Source organism: Notothenia rossii, assembly GCF_949606895.1.
Source record: "Notothenia rossii genome assembly, chromosome: 1".
Taxonomy (NCBI): Eukaryota; Metazoa; Chordata; class Actinopteri; order Perciformes; family Nototheniidae; genus Notothenia; species Notothenia rossii.
In genome coordinates, this window is record NC_136912.1 from 86,606,390 (window position 1) to 86,623,230 (window position 16,841).

Below are 16,841 nucleotides of genomic sequence, written 5' to 3' on the forward strand. Positions count from 1 at the left end.
TTATAGGGAGCTGATGGTGCTGATGGTGCAATACATCAGCCATCACATTGTGCAGTAAACTTTTACGACTGAAGAATGTTGTCTTAAAATTCCGTACAATTCTTATAATGTATTACAATGGGAACATTTGAGATAAAAATATATTCTTTATTACTGTTCCTCATAAAGATGTTTGAATGCATTTGATTTGTGTTGTCATAATGACATAATTCAGTTCTAATCTTCAGTCATAGTGTCAACACAAACAGCTTTCTTTATTTCAATGTGTGTATGTTCTTCCTGAAAGTTAATGAGGTCTCACTGCATTAACTGCTACGAACTGTGTGACACTCATACCAATAAGTGATACTCTAATAATGGCTCTCACAACAACAGGAAATACACTCACAAACAAATCAGTGTGAAATCATTGCTGAGTGCTTTCCTTATCCACACAGCCTCACACTGAAATGTGTGCTGCGTCATCGGATGACTGCGGGACCCACAAACCCCGGTGGTTCCCCTGCAATGCGAGAGATCAGCGATGGGACAGGGAACAGAGAGAGAGGGAGGGAGGCAGAGGGGTGAGAGCTGCTGCAGAACAACGCTTAGCCCGGCTGAGGAGTAAAACGCCACATCTGCTGCATCCAGACATTCATCCTGTTGTGATAGCCATGGTAAGTTCACTTTTGTGCTCCATTACCACGGTTATGCTCTGCAGTTCTCTGTGCTGCGTGGGAACTGCAGGGATGTTCATTGGACTAACCTTGAGAAAATGATGCAGCAGGGCGGTTGATAGTTTTCAATGTGCATGTAATGTTGCTGCTTTAGTAACCCTGCTTCACTGGGGCCTGTTCAGATGTTACGTACTGCAGCAGTGCTGTTTACATACAAGTCATTATTCTCAGGTGACACTGACAATGCAGAGCCGTGCACACAGCTGCTGTATACCGACTTGACTCCTTTCATTTTGTTGTCAGGATAATATTATTTCAGTACAAACTATGTGCGTAAGCATGTGTTGAAAGTGTGTTGCAATGCATCATGGTTTTATGCAGTCCCTGGGTCAAAATACACACCAGTCTGCGGCTGTAGTGCTCTGAGCAACCACTGCACACTAATCTATAACCTAGAGAGAGTGTGTAAAGATAATGAGCTCTTGAGCAGAATAAGCAGCTGTCGCTTTCAGGAGTTTTTCAGCAAGGTGATCCTTCATTGGTCACTGCCTGAGGGAGTTTGTTTCCATACTCTGGAGAGAGTTTCAGAATGTGTTGTGGTATTTTTCTGCTTTTCTCTACATTAAATATGTACAGTTTTGCTATTTTACTTCTTCAGTATCTGTGAGGATTTCATGTCTGCATATATTCCTTTGTTTACTATTGGCCCATACTGGGCAAATCCTGTTTCCCCCTCAAAACTGTCCAAATACTTACTTTTCCCTTCAACTGCCACTTGGCAGAAAATATAAAAAAGTGCAAAACAAGATACAAGTTTCCCCCATCCGGCGAGGACTATCTCCTCTTTTCATACGGTGACTGTGAGCTACACAGCTGGCAGCTTAAAACTGCTCAGTGTAGCAGACTGTGACTTGAAAGCATGACTCTCAAACCAAAAACATTCAAGACACAGTTCGCTAACCTTATTTTCCTGTTTTGAGAGAACTGAACAAATCAATTATCTGCTGCTTTTTGTTTGGCTCACTTTTCTCAATGAACAGCTCAGCTATCTAACTTTTAAACACCTAAAGTTCTCTGTCAGAGTTGCAGCATGACAGAGTTTATTACTATTCCTTTCCCATACAGTTTAATCTTCTGTTTTGGACCCCTAATAAGTCACGATTGTCCTTGGTAGGCTACTCTTGATTGCTTCCCTGCAATGCTGCTTTCTGGTTTCTCAATGTTTTCTTTTAACCTGTGATCACCATTATTCTCTGTTGTGTCCCTTTCGGCAGTTCTTGAAGCGTCTGCGGCCTCTGGCCTTCAGGAAAATGTCCTTTTTGGTTTTTATCCTGACTTCTGCACTCTCTGTGACTTGCCTGCCTTCTGACACAGACAAGGGAAGGAGAAAAGTGGTGCACGTGCTCGGTAAGGACAATATATTTATTTTGCACATCTTGCAGCTCACAGCAGCAAAGAAATGAGCTCCTATGCTGCACTAATCTGCATAGCTGTTACATCATGTACCAATAATTAAGCAGGATACACTGTCTGCAGAGGTCAAATTAGTTTTAGAGATGGCACCATGAAAAATGCTCATGTTAAGTCTTACCCAGGGTTTAACGATCCTAAGAAAGAAAGAAAACCGGCATGATAAAGACCCAAATACTGTTAAGTCAAGAATATTGAAAGATGGTAATATTATATCACATCTGGCACGACCACCAAGTATCCAGTTGAGGACTGGTTAAGATTCCTAACATTTACCCACAAAGAATATTGATGACATCAGGGATTAAACTAATCGACTGCATCAGACCCGGCTGTCCCTTTTACTGCCATGTAGAAGTAAAAGGTGGGGTAGGTAAGTTTGAGAAACCGGCTCGAGATACACTTTTTGTTATGTTCCATTGAATGCTCTTAACATCCCGATGGCAATGAATATCTTAAGTGCTTTGACAAAAAATCCATACAAAATGTCATCTGTGGAAGCCGTAGTACTGTAAAAAGCACAACCAATCATCTGAGCCGGCCCGGCTAAAATAACTGGATGGCCTACCTGCCTGTCAGCCTTCCATCTGTGCACAAACTCATCTCGTGCCCTCATTGGTCATGTGCGCGTTCGTGTGTGTTGGAGGAGGGGCTCTGTAAGGAAGAGGCAGATTTTTCACGGCTGTGTATTTTCAAATTCTAGCGCACTCGAGCTGGTTTCTCCAAAATTACCTACCCCACCTTTAATGTACATAGACATTTGTTCTTTTGTTATAAGATATTCTCCAATGATTGAACTCCTCTTCCCGGCCTATGCATTATATGTAATCTGTGTATACTTTCCAACTATTTAAACATTTTTTTTTTCCTATTAAATGTAGAAGATGCATGTATGAGGTTATAAAATGGAAAACATGAAGAAAAGTACGACACAGTAAATGTTCTTTAACTTTACGGAAAAACAAGTTTGACATTGTTTTGCAGCTAGTCTTTAACTGTGTTTGTCTGCTTTGTGTCTGGTGCTGGGCAGGTAGTTTACGGCGTTGTTCAGAACTTGTTTAACACATGTAGAGTTGCATATTTTCCAATCTTCAGCCACCTTCTTGCACACGTGCATTCTTAATACCAGTAGGAGTCGCTAGCAGCGTGATGTTGTTGGTCTTAACATCATTTTTTAGCTTTTGGGAAATAAAGTCTTAAGGTTTTGATTAAACACCAATTTGCGGTCATGGTTGCTGGTGATAAACAACTTTGAAGAGAGCCGAAATCAGTGACATTACTAATTGCCGGTTTGGAAGAAAAATTATTAGTGCCTTTATCTGGTCACAACATAGCAGAAAACCTCTTGCAGCCGCTCATTAAATGTTTACACACACACACACACACACACACACACACACACACACACACACACACACACACACACACACACACACACACACACACACACACACACACACACACACACACACACACACACACACACACACTGAGCAAATGTCTGCCAAAAATGCAAACTAGGTCTTGTTATCGCCCATTAGGAGAAGAGGCCTATGGTAACCATTAGTCCCGGGTCATTTTGGCAAATTACTCTCTGCAGAGGTTGAGGACAACATGTGGAGTGGGGTAATCTGACGATAGGTGGAGCAGTAAGCACTGTAGCTTCAAAGCAAGGAGGTTCCAGGTTTGGTTTTTCTGTGGGAAATGCATATTGTGAACGTGTTAGCATTGACTGCACATATTAGTATTGCAATTCAATTCAATAATGCTACATGCAACAATTCAACTGTACATACAACCAACAAGAAACAACACTATCATTCAAAAGGGACAAGGAACATACTGTACACACTGTAGAAACTATAAACAAATGATAGCAAATATTAACTTTGATAAGTTGCATTATTCAAAATATAGATTTCTAGCCAATGAAGTAGTTAAGTATCGATGAATAAAGAAAGTAAAAACATCGTAAGAAAGCAGAGAAGTAAGATTAAGGAAAAGGTCAGATAGCTATATTCCCCTAAAACAGAGTTTATCTTCCCACAGAGGATGACACGGGGGCAGTGATTGTGCAGACAGCTCCGGGTAAAGTGGTGACACACCGCGGCGGTTCCATCACTCTGCCCTGCAGATACCACCACGAGCCGGAGAACACCGACCCCGCTCGCATTCGGATCAAATGGACCAAAGTGACCGATGCTCTGCAGTTTGAGGACGTCTTTGTGGCACTTGGGAGGTTTTCAGTCAATCATTTTGTATATTTTGTTGTAATACATTTCTGTTTTCTCAGTTAAAGAACCCGAGAAATGTTTATTTGATTTTCAATATATTTACTGCCACATACTATCGTGCCAAACACACCATGACAATGTAATATTTAATTTTCATGAACCCACTGTGTCAATAAAAAAATCATTGCTCTTTTTAGCAGGCGATAAAAGAAGAGTTGCCAAATAAAATCAATCCATAGAGAATTTCTCATGTTAGAGTATTTCTCAATATGTTTGCTCATAGCAGCTTTTATGAGGGAAAAATGAATTCATAGATTTTTTTGAAATTCCTCCAGGGAGCAGCGTGTGTTTGGCTCGTACAAAGGCCGAGTGTTTCTGGAGCAGGCAGGACCCGGAGACGCCTCGGTGATCATCCAAAATGTCACACTGGAGGACTATGGACGCTTTGAGTGTGAAGTCACTAACGACATGGAGGACGATACAGGATTTGTCAACCTTGACCTTGAAGGTCAGGAATTAAAGATGCATTGAAAGAGATTTTGTCGAAGCTCTGACATTTCTAATGCTCCACTGGCTCTTGTATAAAATGTTGGCCGGAGAGCTAGACCAGTTCACGTGAGGTTCAAGTGAAATTCAAACATTTTACACACACACACTCAAGAGAAGGTCTGTTTCTGTCACCTGTAGGAGTGGTATTTCCTTATTACCCCCGAGAGGGGCGCTATAAACTCAACTACCACCAGGGGGAGGATGCCTGCAAACAGCAGGACGCTATTCTGGCCTCTCACTCTCAACTGCACAAGGTGATTTCATGCATTTCCTGTATTTCACATGCCCTGAATCATGTCGAAATCCCAAACCAATTCTATGGATTAAAATGTATAACACACATTAAAATCACAATTCAGGTTTGTTTTGATATGTTGGTTTTTGGTGCATTATGGTGCAGACATAAACAAAGTAAAATAAATTATAATGTAAAAAAATAGTTAGTATAGAAATATTACGGTATATGGAAGGATCACAAAGATGTTCATATATTTAATGCTTATGTTAAAGTAATGCATTTTGTCAATGGGAGGAGATACGAGTATGTGTCAAAGACAGAACACGTTCATTTACTGTCTACTCTTATACTTAATATTAATAATGCACTACTGGCTACAACCTTCAGTCATACACTACAATAGTAAGTTTAAAATGAGAAATATGCATGACCAATCCAATGATTTTACCAAAGGCTTTAAAAGAAGAAACCCATATGAAGTCCAGAGTTATGTCAGAAGAGATAAATGAAATTCCTTCTCCTCTTAATAGTGTATTTAATCCTTCAGTATGACCCACTAATGTACATTATCTCCCGCCACAGGCCTGGCTGGAAGGGCTGGACTGGTGTAATGCTGGATGGCTGGAGGACGGCTCAGTGCAGTACCCAATCTCTCATCCCAGAGACCAGTGCGGCCGCAAGGACACCCCCGCTGGCGTCCGTAACTATGGCTACAGGCACAAGGAGGACGAGCGCTATGATGCTTTCTGCTTCACTTCCAAGCTCAATGGTGAGAGAGAGAGAGAGAGAGAGAGAGAGAGAGAGAGAGATGGTTGGAGGCCATAGTGGTGTTCACAGACATGTCTGTATCTGAAGATCAGAAACACTTTGTAGTCCATCTGCATGATCATTCAACTAAATACAAACATTCAACTGACTACTCAGAATGTCTGCTCATAAATAATTGGAAGAAAACAAGAAACTGGTGGCACTGTATTTGTTATGGTACTGTATAGGGAGAGGATCCATCATGACTGTTGGCCAGTGGGGAAATTAGGTCCATGCCTGTGATCTTTGCCTGTGATCTTGCCAGCCTAAGGCCATTGGATTTACATCAGGCTGTGTTCCTTCTGCCCATGCTCCGGCCACGGTGTCCTCTGGGTGCCAGCATCTTTCATCTCCAAGTTCTTTGATTTACATCACATCCCCACAGAGAGTGTGCTATAGTGTGTCCGTCACACATCTCCAGGTTTATAAGCTCAAACTTACTTTAGAAAGTCGGAGGCTGGATTCGTTTTTTTCATCATGAAAGTTATCCATGAACTAGGGGTAGTCGAAACCTCTCAACATGTATGATGAGAAAAAACTGTAATAAAAGGTTTTACAGCATTATGTGATTATTACTCCTTAACAGTGACAGAGACGCGAGAGCAGACTCTCTGTGGGGGTGTGATGTACATCAGAGATACACGCAATCAAGGGTAAATATAAGTATTGATTATAAAATAAAGTTATCTTCTCTCTGTCTATCTTTCTTGTAGAGAGAGATTTTTTTCGCCGTTGATTTGATTTTTGATTTCCACCTGGTATTAACAAATTATTTTGATTGATTTATTGATAATGAAAGGGACAGTTTGTTATTTTTGGTTATACATATACTAGCTATTGTAACATCAGTCAGTTTGAGAAGATTGATACCACACTCATATCAGTACGCTAAAAAAGCCCACAGCAGGTTAGCTTAGCAACTAGAAGCTATCCCTGTGACCAAGAAAACAACACACAATAAAGAAAGTTTGTGCACTCTATGCTTTCTCGTAGAAATGTGCTCAAACCATCCTTATATCCAACTAGATTCGTGTTCACCTGTCAAACAAGAGAATCTGATATTTTATTTCTTATTCCACAAGAAAGCAAATAACTGTATTTCCAAAACTGTGTAACAACTGCTTTAAAACATTGGTTGATTAGTGAAACATAACAGGGTATTTTAAAAATTAGATTTGGACAAAACTTCAATCCTGCCTGCACCTCTTTGAAGTTTGAAAGAGAATTCTAAAAACTATGACGTTTTTTACTATTTAGACAAAACACAATGCTCTTCAATGAATCATGAACAGTGTTGGGATAGTCCGAACTGAAACAAAGAAACAGTGCCATCAATTTTCCTTAGCGTTAAAAAGGTAGTATGACAGTAAGCTTAAACGATTGCTCATGGCCTCCCCTGTGTGTTAATTACTGTAGACAGTCTGTTGTGGGGGGGAGGTCTCAGCAGTGGTCACTGTTGCTCCGTCCAGCTGGAAGGTATTTACTGAGCGTCCCCCGGGGAAATATGAGACAATATTCTGCCTCTCTAATAGCCAGCAGGAACATAAACAAGCATCAAATCAATAGCTGAGCCAAGCGCAAACCTGAGGATACGAACATGATTTTCTTGTTGTCTCTGTTTGGAGAAACCATCAAACTCTTTGTTCTCGGTTTGGTTCTTTATATTCTATTTTCATTCTTAACGGAATCCTTAGTTTTGATTCAATTCAGTTGAATCAATTCAGCCAATTCCTTAAAACTGCCGGGCGAAAAAGTGTCCCAAGTGGTGAGATGAAAGCAAAAATGGAAGCGTTTTAAGAGTAATTTTGAGTCAGAGTATTGCCTTTCGATTTTGAGCGGGTGCCCGGACGGCTTGTTAGAACGATTTTAATATTCTGAACACAGACAGGCAGAGAAGCAAGGAGCGCTGAGGATATCTTCCCTCAGGGCTCGGCTTGTCTCTGGGGCTTCACTCTCTCTTTCTTTCCTTTTGCCTTCCTGATCAATGCACTTGCTCTTTTTACATTCACATTTTCAGTTGTTCTTACAACAAACACCTTCTCCTCTCCCTCTTTATCCCTTCAGGCAAAGTGTACTTTCTCAAACGCTTTAAGAAGGTGAACTATGCAGAGGCGGTGAAGGCTTGCATTCGAGAAGGCTCGGCTGTGGCCAAAGTGGGTCAACTGTACGCTGCGTGGAAGTTCCAGCTCCTGGACCGCTGTGAGGCCGGCTGGCTGGAGGACGGCAGCATCCGCTACCCCATTGTCAACCCTCGCTCTCGCTGTGGAGGATCCCAGCCAGGCGTCCGACACCTGGGCTTCCCTGATAAAAAATTCCGCCTCTACGGGGTCTTCTGTTTCCAAAAGAACAAGGATGAAACAGCAGGTGGTACTGTCATGACAAAAAACGCCACAGATAGTTTGACAAAAAATAAAAGCAGTAGCAGCATGGCCACCAAGGCTACAAGGGGGAATTAAAGTACAAAGACTGAGAGCAGAAGGAGGAAGCAATTTTAGATTTGACAGCAACAACTGTCGCCTAGCAGGAAACTATCCATCGCTTACAAAGTAAAACACCATCCGACAAGATGCACTCATTTGCAGAAGTGAGGTTATGGCGACGTATTTATGAGAGTGAGTTTCCCTTTGTCTCAAGCCAGTCAATCCCCTAAGGGAGTGAGTGTTTTAGCACATCTTTCGCTGGATAGCTGTGAGGTTTAACGGCAGCTTCATCACTCAGGCACACATCACATCAGAGAATCTGCAATAAATATCCTTGTTTACGATTGTGTGTGTGGATGATATTTTGGTCTTCACTTTGGCTGCTGAGCTCCAGTCTGAGCCAGGATCCCAGTCAGAGTCAAAACACTCATGACGTGGTGAGACAGGATCATCTGCCAGATGGAAATAGAATCCTTTTAGTTATAAATTGTAATTGGTCATTTGTAACTTGCCTGTATCTGGGTGCCATGCTTCGTTAGCAAGCGTCTGGCACAGCGCAAGTCATTTGCCTCATTAACTAAGACCAGGCAATCTTATCATCAGAGCTGAACAAGTAGTACATATTGTACCAGCTCTAAAAAATGTGCACTTTAAAATACATAGAGCTTTAATTTATGATAGCATCTTAGCTGAGACTAAAGCGAGCATGTACTGCTTGGCTGCTGAGAGTATGCTGAGGCTGATTAGTCAATATACAGTATATATCAATATATTTTAGTAAATATAAAGCTACAATAATTGCTGTTTACCTCACATACTTCTAAGCTACCTGGTCCACAAATTGCACTATGAATGTTTGCAGCAACCTTTATTACTGTGTATGTTTCCGACGATGAATAAATGTATGGTCTGGGAAATAAAAAGGTAAAAGTTGTTTTGTTTGTGAGCAGTTATTTAATGACAACTACTGATGAAAAAATGCAATGAGAGGAGAGATGTAGCAGATGCACTCCCATACGAAGGTACACTAAACGGTGCGCTGAGTTGAATGAGTATGGAGTGCATTTATACAATGCTTTTATACAGAGCACTAACAGTTTTCACAGTAATGGCAGGCATGCAAGGCACAGGACTGACCTGATTGGTGTCTCGCTACCAGTGGAAAGATCAGGCAACGACTCACTGACCTGGATGTTAATAGACAACTCGCTCTGTTGAGCCACAGGTGCCCAGTCAGTCGATCATCTCACTCACATGGTCTGAAAAGTGAATTTAGAAGATACGCAGACCAGAGCCAGTCATGCTTTCTACATGGAGATGAGCTGACACAGAATCGTGAAGTGGAAAGTTTGATCTTTTATAATGCCTTCAGCAAACTTTTTGATAACAAAAGAATATCAAACCTCATCAAATGTTTCAATGTTTTCCTTTCAGTGTAGTTATAGACCCTTGGATGTCCATGGACAGGCCGAAAGCTGCAACACCTAATTAGCGTATATAACGTTTAGGCTGTGCATGCTAACATTAGCTTATTAGCACTTAAACAAAATACAGCTGAAGGCTTATGGGAATGTCATTAGTTTTGAAGGAATTTGCTTATTAAAGTACCAGACAAATAACCTGAAGATGATGCTTCCATGGCAACCCACAAAATAAATGCTGAGACATTTACATCAAAAATAAGTAGATGTTATGATGCTGCAAGAGAACATCTCTGAGGATCAGGATACACCGTCTGGAAACCACGAGTGTTATCCTGTCTTTTTAAAAAAAAAGGTGTTTCAGTCTGGACCAAAGTGATTGAGCGAACGATCGACCAACTTATTGCCATGGAGTAAACTGCTGGAATGGCTAAAAATGATAACCGAGATTCATCATACATAGTTATATTTGGACTGATTGGTTGGTTTATTTGAGTGTCCTTCACCAACTTTCGGGACATTACACAACAACAAGCCGGATTGCCAAAAGACCAGTTGTTAAACAGGCTATGGTTCAACAAATTAAGGTAAAAATATAGAGAGATAATGTCAATACTTCCTAATTTTCCATAACAAAGAGGCGATAGCATGATGGATGCACTGTTCTCCATCTTAGTTTCTATGAATTTTCCCCCCAAAAACTTGATAAAGACAAAAATCCTATTTCAATTGTTCCCTTCCGGAGTATATGTGCCTTTCTCTGCCTGGTGTGCTTGAGTGTTTGCCACTGAGAGAAACTGCTGAGTGGTGAACCCAGCTCCGAGTGGGAGCTTGTTGGTGTTGTGCCAACACAGCAGAACAAAACATGTCATCGTCATAGCAACTGGCAGGTTGTAATCAAAGTCATGTTTATCGCAGGTCCAACATAATGAAGTAATTAGCTAGGAGTGACAACATTGACCTGTAGAAAACCCTCCGAAGCCCCATTAGTGTGTGAGGCTGGGTGAATTTAGAGTCACAGCCGCTAAATTAATAAGCAAAGTCCTGCATGATGTACTATGACATCTATCATTTATGGAGGATTATGTATTCCGCATTTAGAAACCGAAGTAATTTAGATGTTTTTGACATGCTCAGGATTGCAATTGTAACCCATTTAAAATTCACTTTGCATGGCACTGAGCAGCAAGCTCCCTCTTATGTAAGAGCGAGGTCATCATGAATAGCAGCCACTTCACATTTTGACTGCCAACACTTTTGAACAGAAATGACAAATCTGTGTGCAGTATGCTTTTGTTAAGAAGTATAATAACAGTTATATTAGCTACATACTGTGTGCTCAAAGAAACCACACATTCCACAGATGGTGAGCTCAACAGGCCTTGCAGTAGAAAATCTTCATGAAGAAGAACATTAGAGCGGCACTGGCCTTTATAAAAGCTTGTTCACACTCGCTTTATTTGATGACAGGAGAAACATTCGGCAGAGAAAAGACAGACAGCTACAGTACGAGGATGATGCAATGACGAACTTCAGAAATGGGATTGAACCCTTTGAACTACTTTTGCTCAGAAGATGATAGTGCAGTCTTCATTTCATCAGGCCTGCTCGTTGCCTTTTCTGCCCGAGCATGAAATTAAATTAGGTGACCCTATAACAACAGAGTGCTGCCACACAGTAAACACAAAGGGAAGGGAATGCACTTATGTTCACTTGGTCACATTTATCAGCTTTTAATAGAGGTCAGGGCCTCCAAACAGGCCGAAAGTAAAAACAGAGACTGGGTGTAAAGAGGCCCTATGATGCTTTTTGGGTTTTTCTTTCCTGTTGTTTTGCATGGAAATGGTCTGTGAAGGCTCTTCCACACACTCCCCCCCCTGCCTGAAACTCCTCCATTGGATTCCTTTGTTTAATTCTGTAACATAATGACATCACTATCTAACAATTGCGCTATTTGCTAGCGCTCCACAATTGTATGTGATAGGCTGAGGGGTGGGACATCTCCAAGCGCTTGACAGAGCCGTCTAGCTAACCAATCAGAACAGACAGAGCTCTGGTTTCAAACAGAGGGTGAAAAGAGGTGCTGCAGCACAGTCAGCAGGAGAAAAATAAAGACCTTTTTTTAACATTAAAGTATGTAATCATGTCTCAGTGAGGCACAAAATACAAATATGAACCTGAAAATGAACATGATAGGGCCCCTTTAAGGCAAAAAGTGATGTAAGAAGTCAAATGAAACAGGATGGTAGTCAGACACATTGATACATTGAAATGCACTCACTGTTGCTGCACCTCACAGGTGTTTACACTTAAGTCTGATTAGACCTCTTCTCCACACTGATTGACATCTCCAAGTTTCTCCTGGTGGTTTTTCTTTTACAAATTATACCTTTGCCATCATTTTGGAACTTTTTCACAGCAAATAACTTTGACTTGTCACAGCAGGGTAATTACAGGTGGAACTAATGCCATTCATTATGACTATTCCCCATTTTATTTTTGTCAGATGGCAAATCCACTGAGTAAGCGTGCAGAAAACCAGGATTCTGGACCGCAGCCATCGTTATTGTTAGTAGTTGCACCTGTGCTGCTTTGTACAATAAGTCATCAGTCAATACGTGAATACACCTGTTTGGGTGTGTAGGGCTTTTCACATTATAAATATATTAGTAATAATACATTTAGCTTGTGCCCTAAATCACTCCCTTGTTTACTCATTCAGTTCAGTACTCAGACGATAACACACCCATTGCATTGAGGAATTGTTCCCAGAAAATAGTGACATTTTGTGGGAATGGTTTTAACACTGCCACTGATTTCTGTGTTCCCACATACATCACAGCAAAGCTCAACTAAACCTAACCACAGGTTTAATCAGACCCTACATGAAAACATGGGGGTTGGAAGTCCTCGATGTTGGGAAACTAGATTTTTAGAAGACACTCATCCTATATTCCTTAAGTCCAACATCCCAAAGTGTAGATTCTAACATATAAGGGAAAAATATCGTAATGCGCACATCTGACTTAACTTTATACAGATCTAAATGAGTTGTCTAAATCAATAAAGACACATATTTGTGAATAACAGATTAAGAATTGATTTTCTCAACCCCCACAGATTAGTGCTGCTGCAGGTGTTTTTTAAATGAATTGCAGTAACTGGTGAAGGTGACCTACATGCAACACTTCACTCCCTACTTTGTATTAATCAAAGCCCAGTGTTGCAGCCCATTTGTGTGCAAACAGAAGGGATGTGTTAGAAACCACTTTATGTACATTTTAAAAAACACATACCAAGCGTCCAATAGGTTAATGGTATTATGCAGTCATCAATGTATAATGGGCTTCACCTGTGTTTCCTTTTTATCTCCATATCAGCACCATCTTGTGGTCTACTTCACAGCCACAAAATGTTACACTCTTCTGGTGCTTTTCAAAGTTAATCAAAGAGCATTACACCAAAATAAAATATATACACTCATCGCAATTACTCAAAACTTAGTTAATAAGAAAACTAACCAAAACTAGCTCTTTGTTAGTGCATCTAAAATACTAATTTCTTCAGAAGCAATTACTCCAAACCCAACTCACTTACTGAGGTTTTCTAAGCTGTGAAAACAAATTACAGATGGTTGGTTTTGTGCCTGAACATTTTTCTATAAGCAAAGCTAGATCCGGAAATCTAATTTTCCAGCTGTGGTCTTGTTATTTCAAAATACATTAACCAAAGGCAGTGTTTAAATAGCCTGGCATAATTAGGATTGTAATAATGTAAACAAAACTAGAGACTTGTTACATCATTGCAAATAATTTATTTATTTATAGCCTATTTATGTTTTCATAAAGAATAACCTCATTTTGTTTCCTGCATTCGTCTCCACAAACGTCTTTACACATGATTAATTTGTTGACAGTGGGAATTGCAGCCCAACATGAGGAGAATGTAACTCTGTGAGATTATCCCCACAGGAATTAACTTTTACTTCCACATCGGAACTCAACATGGTTATGAATGAACTCACAAACAGAAGCCATATCCATACTGCATAAGCCCATGGGAAATAGCTTCTGAAATGACCTCATCTCCCTAAATGATCTCCCTTAATGCCTTATGCATTCTGTGTGTAATCCAGCTGGAGCATGCTGCTGCTGCTGATACATAGTATACATCGAAAGCATTGAGTTTGTGGAGACGGTTAATCGGCCAAATTGTGAGAGGTTTCCCCCAGAGTGCGGGCCGTATTAATCAGGAAGCAGGGTTGAGATAATTGAAAGTGTTAACCATCTAATGGAGTGCACTGCGGCTAATGAATGAGAGACTCTGCCCTGTGTTGTATACATGCCTCTGAAGGAAAGTGCTCTTTAGTTTTCACCACAGTTTTCTGCATGTTTCCATCAGCTCGCCTCTCTGGTAGCGAGCTGTCACTATGGTTTACTCACAGGGCTCTTACAACAATCACGGATTTTGGTCGAAAAAGATTAGTGGGAGGTTAATGAAAGAGTTCAAATCATTTTGTCTGAGAATGAAGCTGTGTGTGTGTGTCAGGAAGAGATGAAGGAAAGGAAACAGCCTCAGCAGAAACGCAAAGTCACTGCGAAGGACAGATTGAAAGGCAGGCAGGGGGAGCCACACAGAGAATAAGAAGTAGATAGGTTGGAGAAAGGGGTTTGAGGGAATAAAAGGAAGGCCGAAAGATAAGAGGAGAAAGGCAGAAAAACCATCTGGAATGAAGAGTGCTGTGGAAATGCAGGAAGGCTCAAGGGTATCTGGGCCTGCACCGGCATATGGAAATTGACTGGTCAGTGAGCTATTATGGTCTGAAGGAGACAGAAAGGAACTGGGTGGATCCAGAAGTACACAAATGGCTGAAGCTAATCTCACCTTGGTCACAAAATCCCCTCCCACAACACCTCCCACTCACCTTATGGCATGCTGTGTGCACTTTAATTTCTTAAGGAACTTGGAGTGACGTCCCTGAGGAAGCTGCAGTAAAGAGGCAAACTTCTGACCTTAAAAACTGTTGAGATATTTCTGTGAGGAAAAAGGTGTCAGTTTAGACACTATATCACACATCCTTCTGATTTAAAGAGGCCCCCTTACCTGTAGTGTGTTTTATAGAGTGTGCATCTAAATCAGGGGTGGGGAACCTTTTCCCTCTCAAGGGCCATTTCAATTTTTTCAACATCCTCTGAAGGCCGTACAAATGATTGACCTCTGCTTAAAAAAACTAAAATCACAGCACATTCATTTGGCCTTTCTTTCATGCTGTGCAAAGAAAAAGCAACCTCTTAATCCAGATATCTTACCATGACTCTCGCATTCATGCACGTGCACGGTTGTGACATGACCACCAAAACAGAAAGATATGGACACAAGATGTGAGCAAATGTATTTAGTTTCCTATCCATGTGGACATGATTTAAGTGGGGAAGGACCTAACCTCCTCTACGGGGGTCCGGGGGGCATGCTCCCCCGGGAAGATTTTTTTTTTTAATGTTGAAGTTAAAAGCATCAATCTGGTGCACTTTGAGAGCAACATTAGGAGATCTATGGATACATCTCTCAACACCCATATGAAACAGAACTGTAAGCCGTTTTATTTTTCTCTATGGATATTTTACAAATCACTCCCCTTTCAAACTGTATTCTTGTTTATTAATAACAACTTTATTTTACTGTCATATAGTATTTTATACCAGTTTACTTTATTATCTTATTTTTTTATAATAACTATACTGATCATATAAAGGTGTGCCTTTACCTCAGTGGTTGTAGAAAAAGCTTCTTATATTCGTTAGCATAGCTAGCTAACCAGATGCTAATAACAACTAAATTATTGACTGTATGATCAGTATGACAGATGAACAGATCGCCACTGGGCTTTCAACTAAAGACACAGCCACGCAACAACTGCGGCATGTGTACGGCTCCTTATGGGTAGGCTATTGCCATTTTTGGAAGTGCCGGAGCAGTGTTCTGGTGCTCTCCGTCAGCACTACACCTCTGTCAGACGAGACATAATTACCACGTGATGACACGTTAGGCCCGTGTTGTGTTCAAGGACCCTGACCTTGGCCAGGAAAAACAGGCACTCGCTTGTTTCATTTTTCTGCGGTCTAGATTTCATTCATTTTTTTATTTTTTGCGTGTGTTTATAAATCACCTCGAGGGCCGTGCCAAATGGTCTCGCGGGCCGTATACGGCCCGGGCGCCGGAGGTTCCCCACCCCTGATCTAAATGGTCTGCTACGCGATAGACTAAGGGGTGGGACATCTCTACGCAGTTGACTAATCACAACAGATCCCGCCAGCTAACCAATCAGAGCAGACTGGGCTCTGGTTTCCGACAGAGGGTGAAAAGATGTGTAAATAGCTTTTTGAACATTAAAGCATGTAATCATGTCTCAGCAGAGCCACTGAATACAAATATGAAAATGAGCATTATAGGGCCCCTTTAAGGCAATATGTGATACAAGAAGTAAAATGAAACAGGACAGCCACTTTATTCTACATCTTCAACACATGTCAAAGATACTGAGGTTTTACACCAACAAAGTATCTATAATATAAATGTGCTGGCAACTTTGATGATAAAGAGATAGTTACCAAATGTTTTGGTAACCCCATATAAATAAAAAATATATTTCACAAAAGCAAAAACGAAAATAATATACATTTGTTAAGCAATTCCTTCTCCCCTGTCACCCAGCCCACCGCTGAGGGACGTGCTCAGAGCAGATGATTAAAGACATGATCTCCATACTGTCATTGGGCTCATGTAACAAAACCCTGCAGTGTGCCCACAGCTGGCAGAGCAGAATGTGAGGGTGGCGCTGTATGAAGGACCTGGCTCAGAGTGATGTTTGTGCTGGCTTTGCTCCTCCGGCCTGACTCACACTCACACACACACACACACACACACACACACACACACACACACACACACACACACACACACACACACACACACACACACACACACACACACACACACACACACACACACACACACACACACACACACACACACACACACACACACAC

The 16,841-nt window shown here is 41.1% G+C and overlaps 1 protein-coding gene across 1 annotated transcript; it reads left to right on the forward strand.

Moving 5' to 3' along the window:
• The first annotated feature begins 437 nt into the window (after positions 1–437).
• hapln4 (hyaluronan and proteoglycan link protein 4) lies at positions 438–9,307 on the forward strand. Its single transcript, XM_079686688.1, has 7 exons — positions 438–656; positions 1,931–2,063; positions 4,176–4,365; positions 4,696–4,868; positions 5,048–5,163; positions 5,730–5,916; positions 8,019–9,307. Exons 1-7 carry the CDS (start codon positions 450–452, stop codon positions 8,408–8,410), a joined length of 1,398 nt encoding a protein of 465 aa, XP_079542814.1. The 5' UTR covers positions 438–449; the 3' UTR covers positions 8,411–9,307.
• The last annotated feature ends 7,534 nt before the right edge of the window (positions 9,308–16,841 follow it).

What these genes read in the sequence shown, in the direction of transcription:
- hapln4 (XM_079686688.1), top strand. Translation starts at nt 450, where the DNA reads ATGTGTGCTGCGTCATCGGATGACTGCGGGACCCACAAACCCCGGTGG. An exon ending in AAAAGTGGTGCACGTGCTCG is followed by an intron (nt 2,064 to 4,175) that starts GTAAGGACAATA and finishes ATCTTCCCACAG; the next exon opens with AGGATGACACGGGGGCAGTG. An exon ending in TGTCAACCTTGACCTTGAAG is followed by an intron (nt 4,869 to 5,047) that starts GTCAGGAATTAA and finishes TGTCACCTGTAG; the next exon opens with GAGTGGTATTTCCTTATTAC.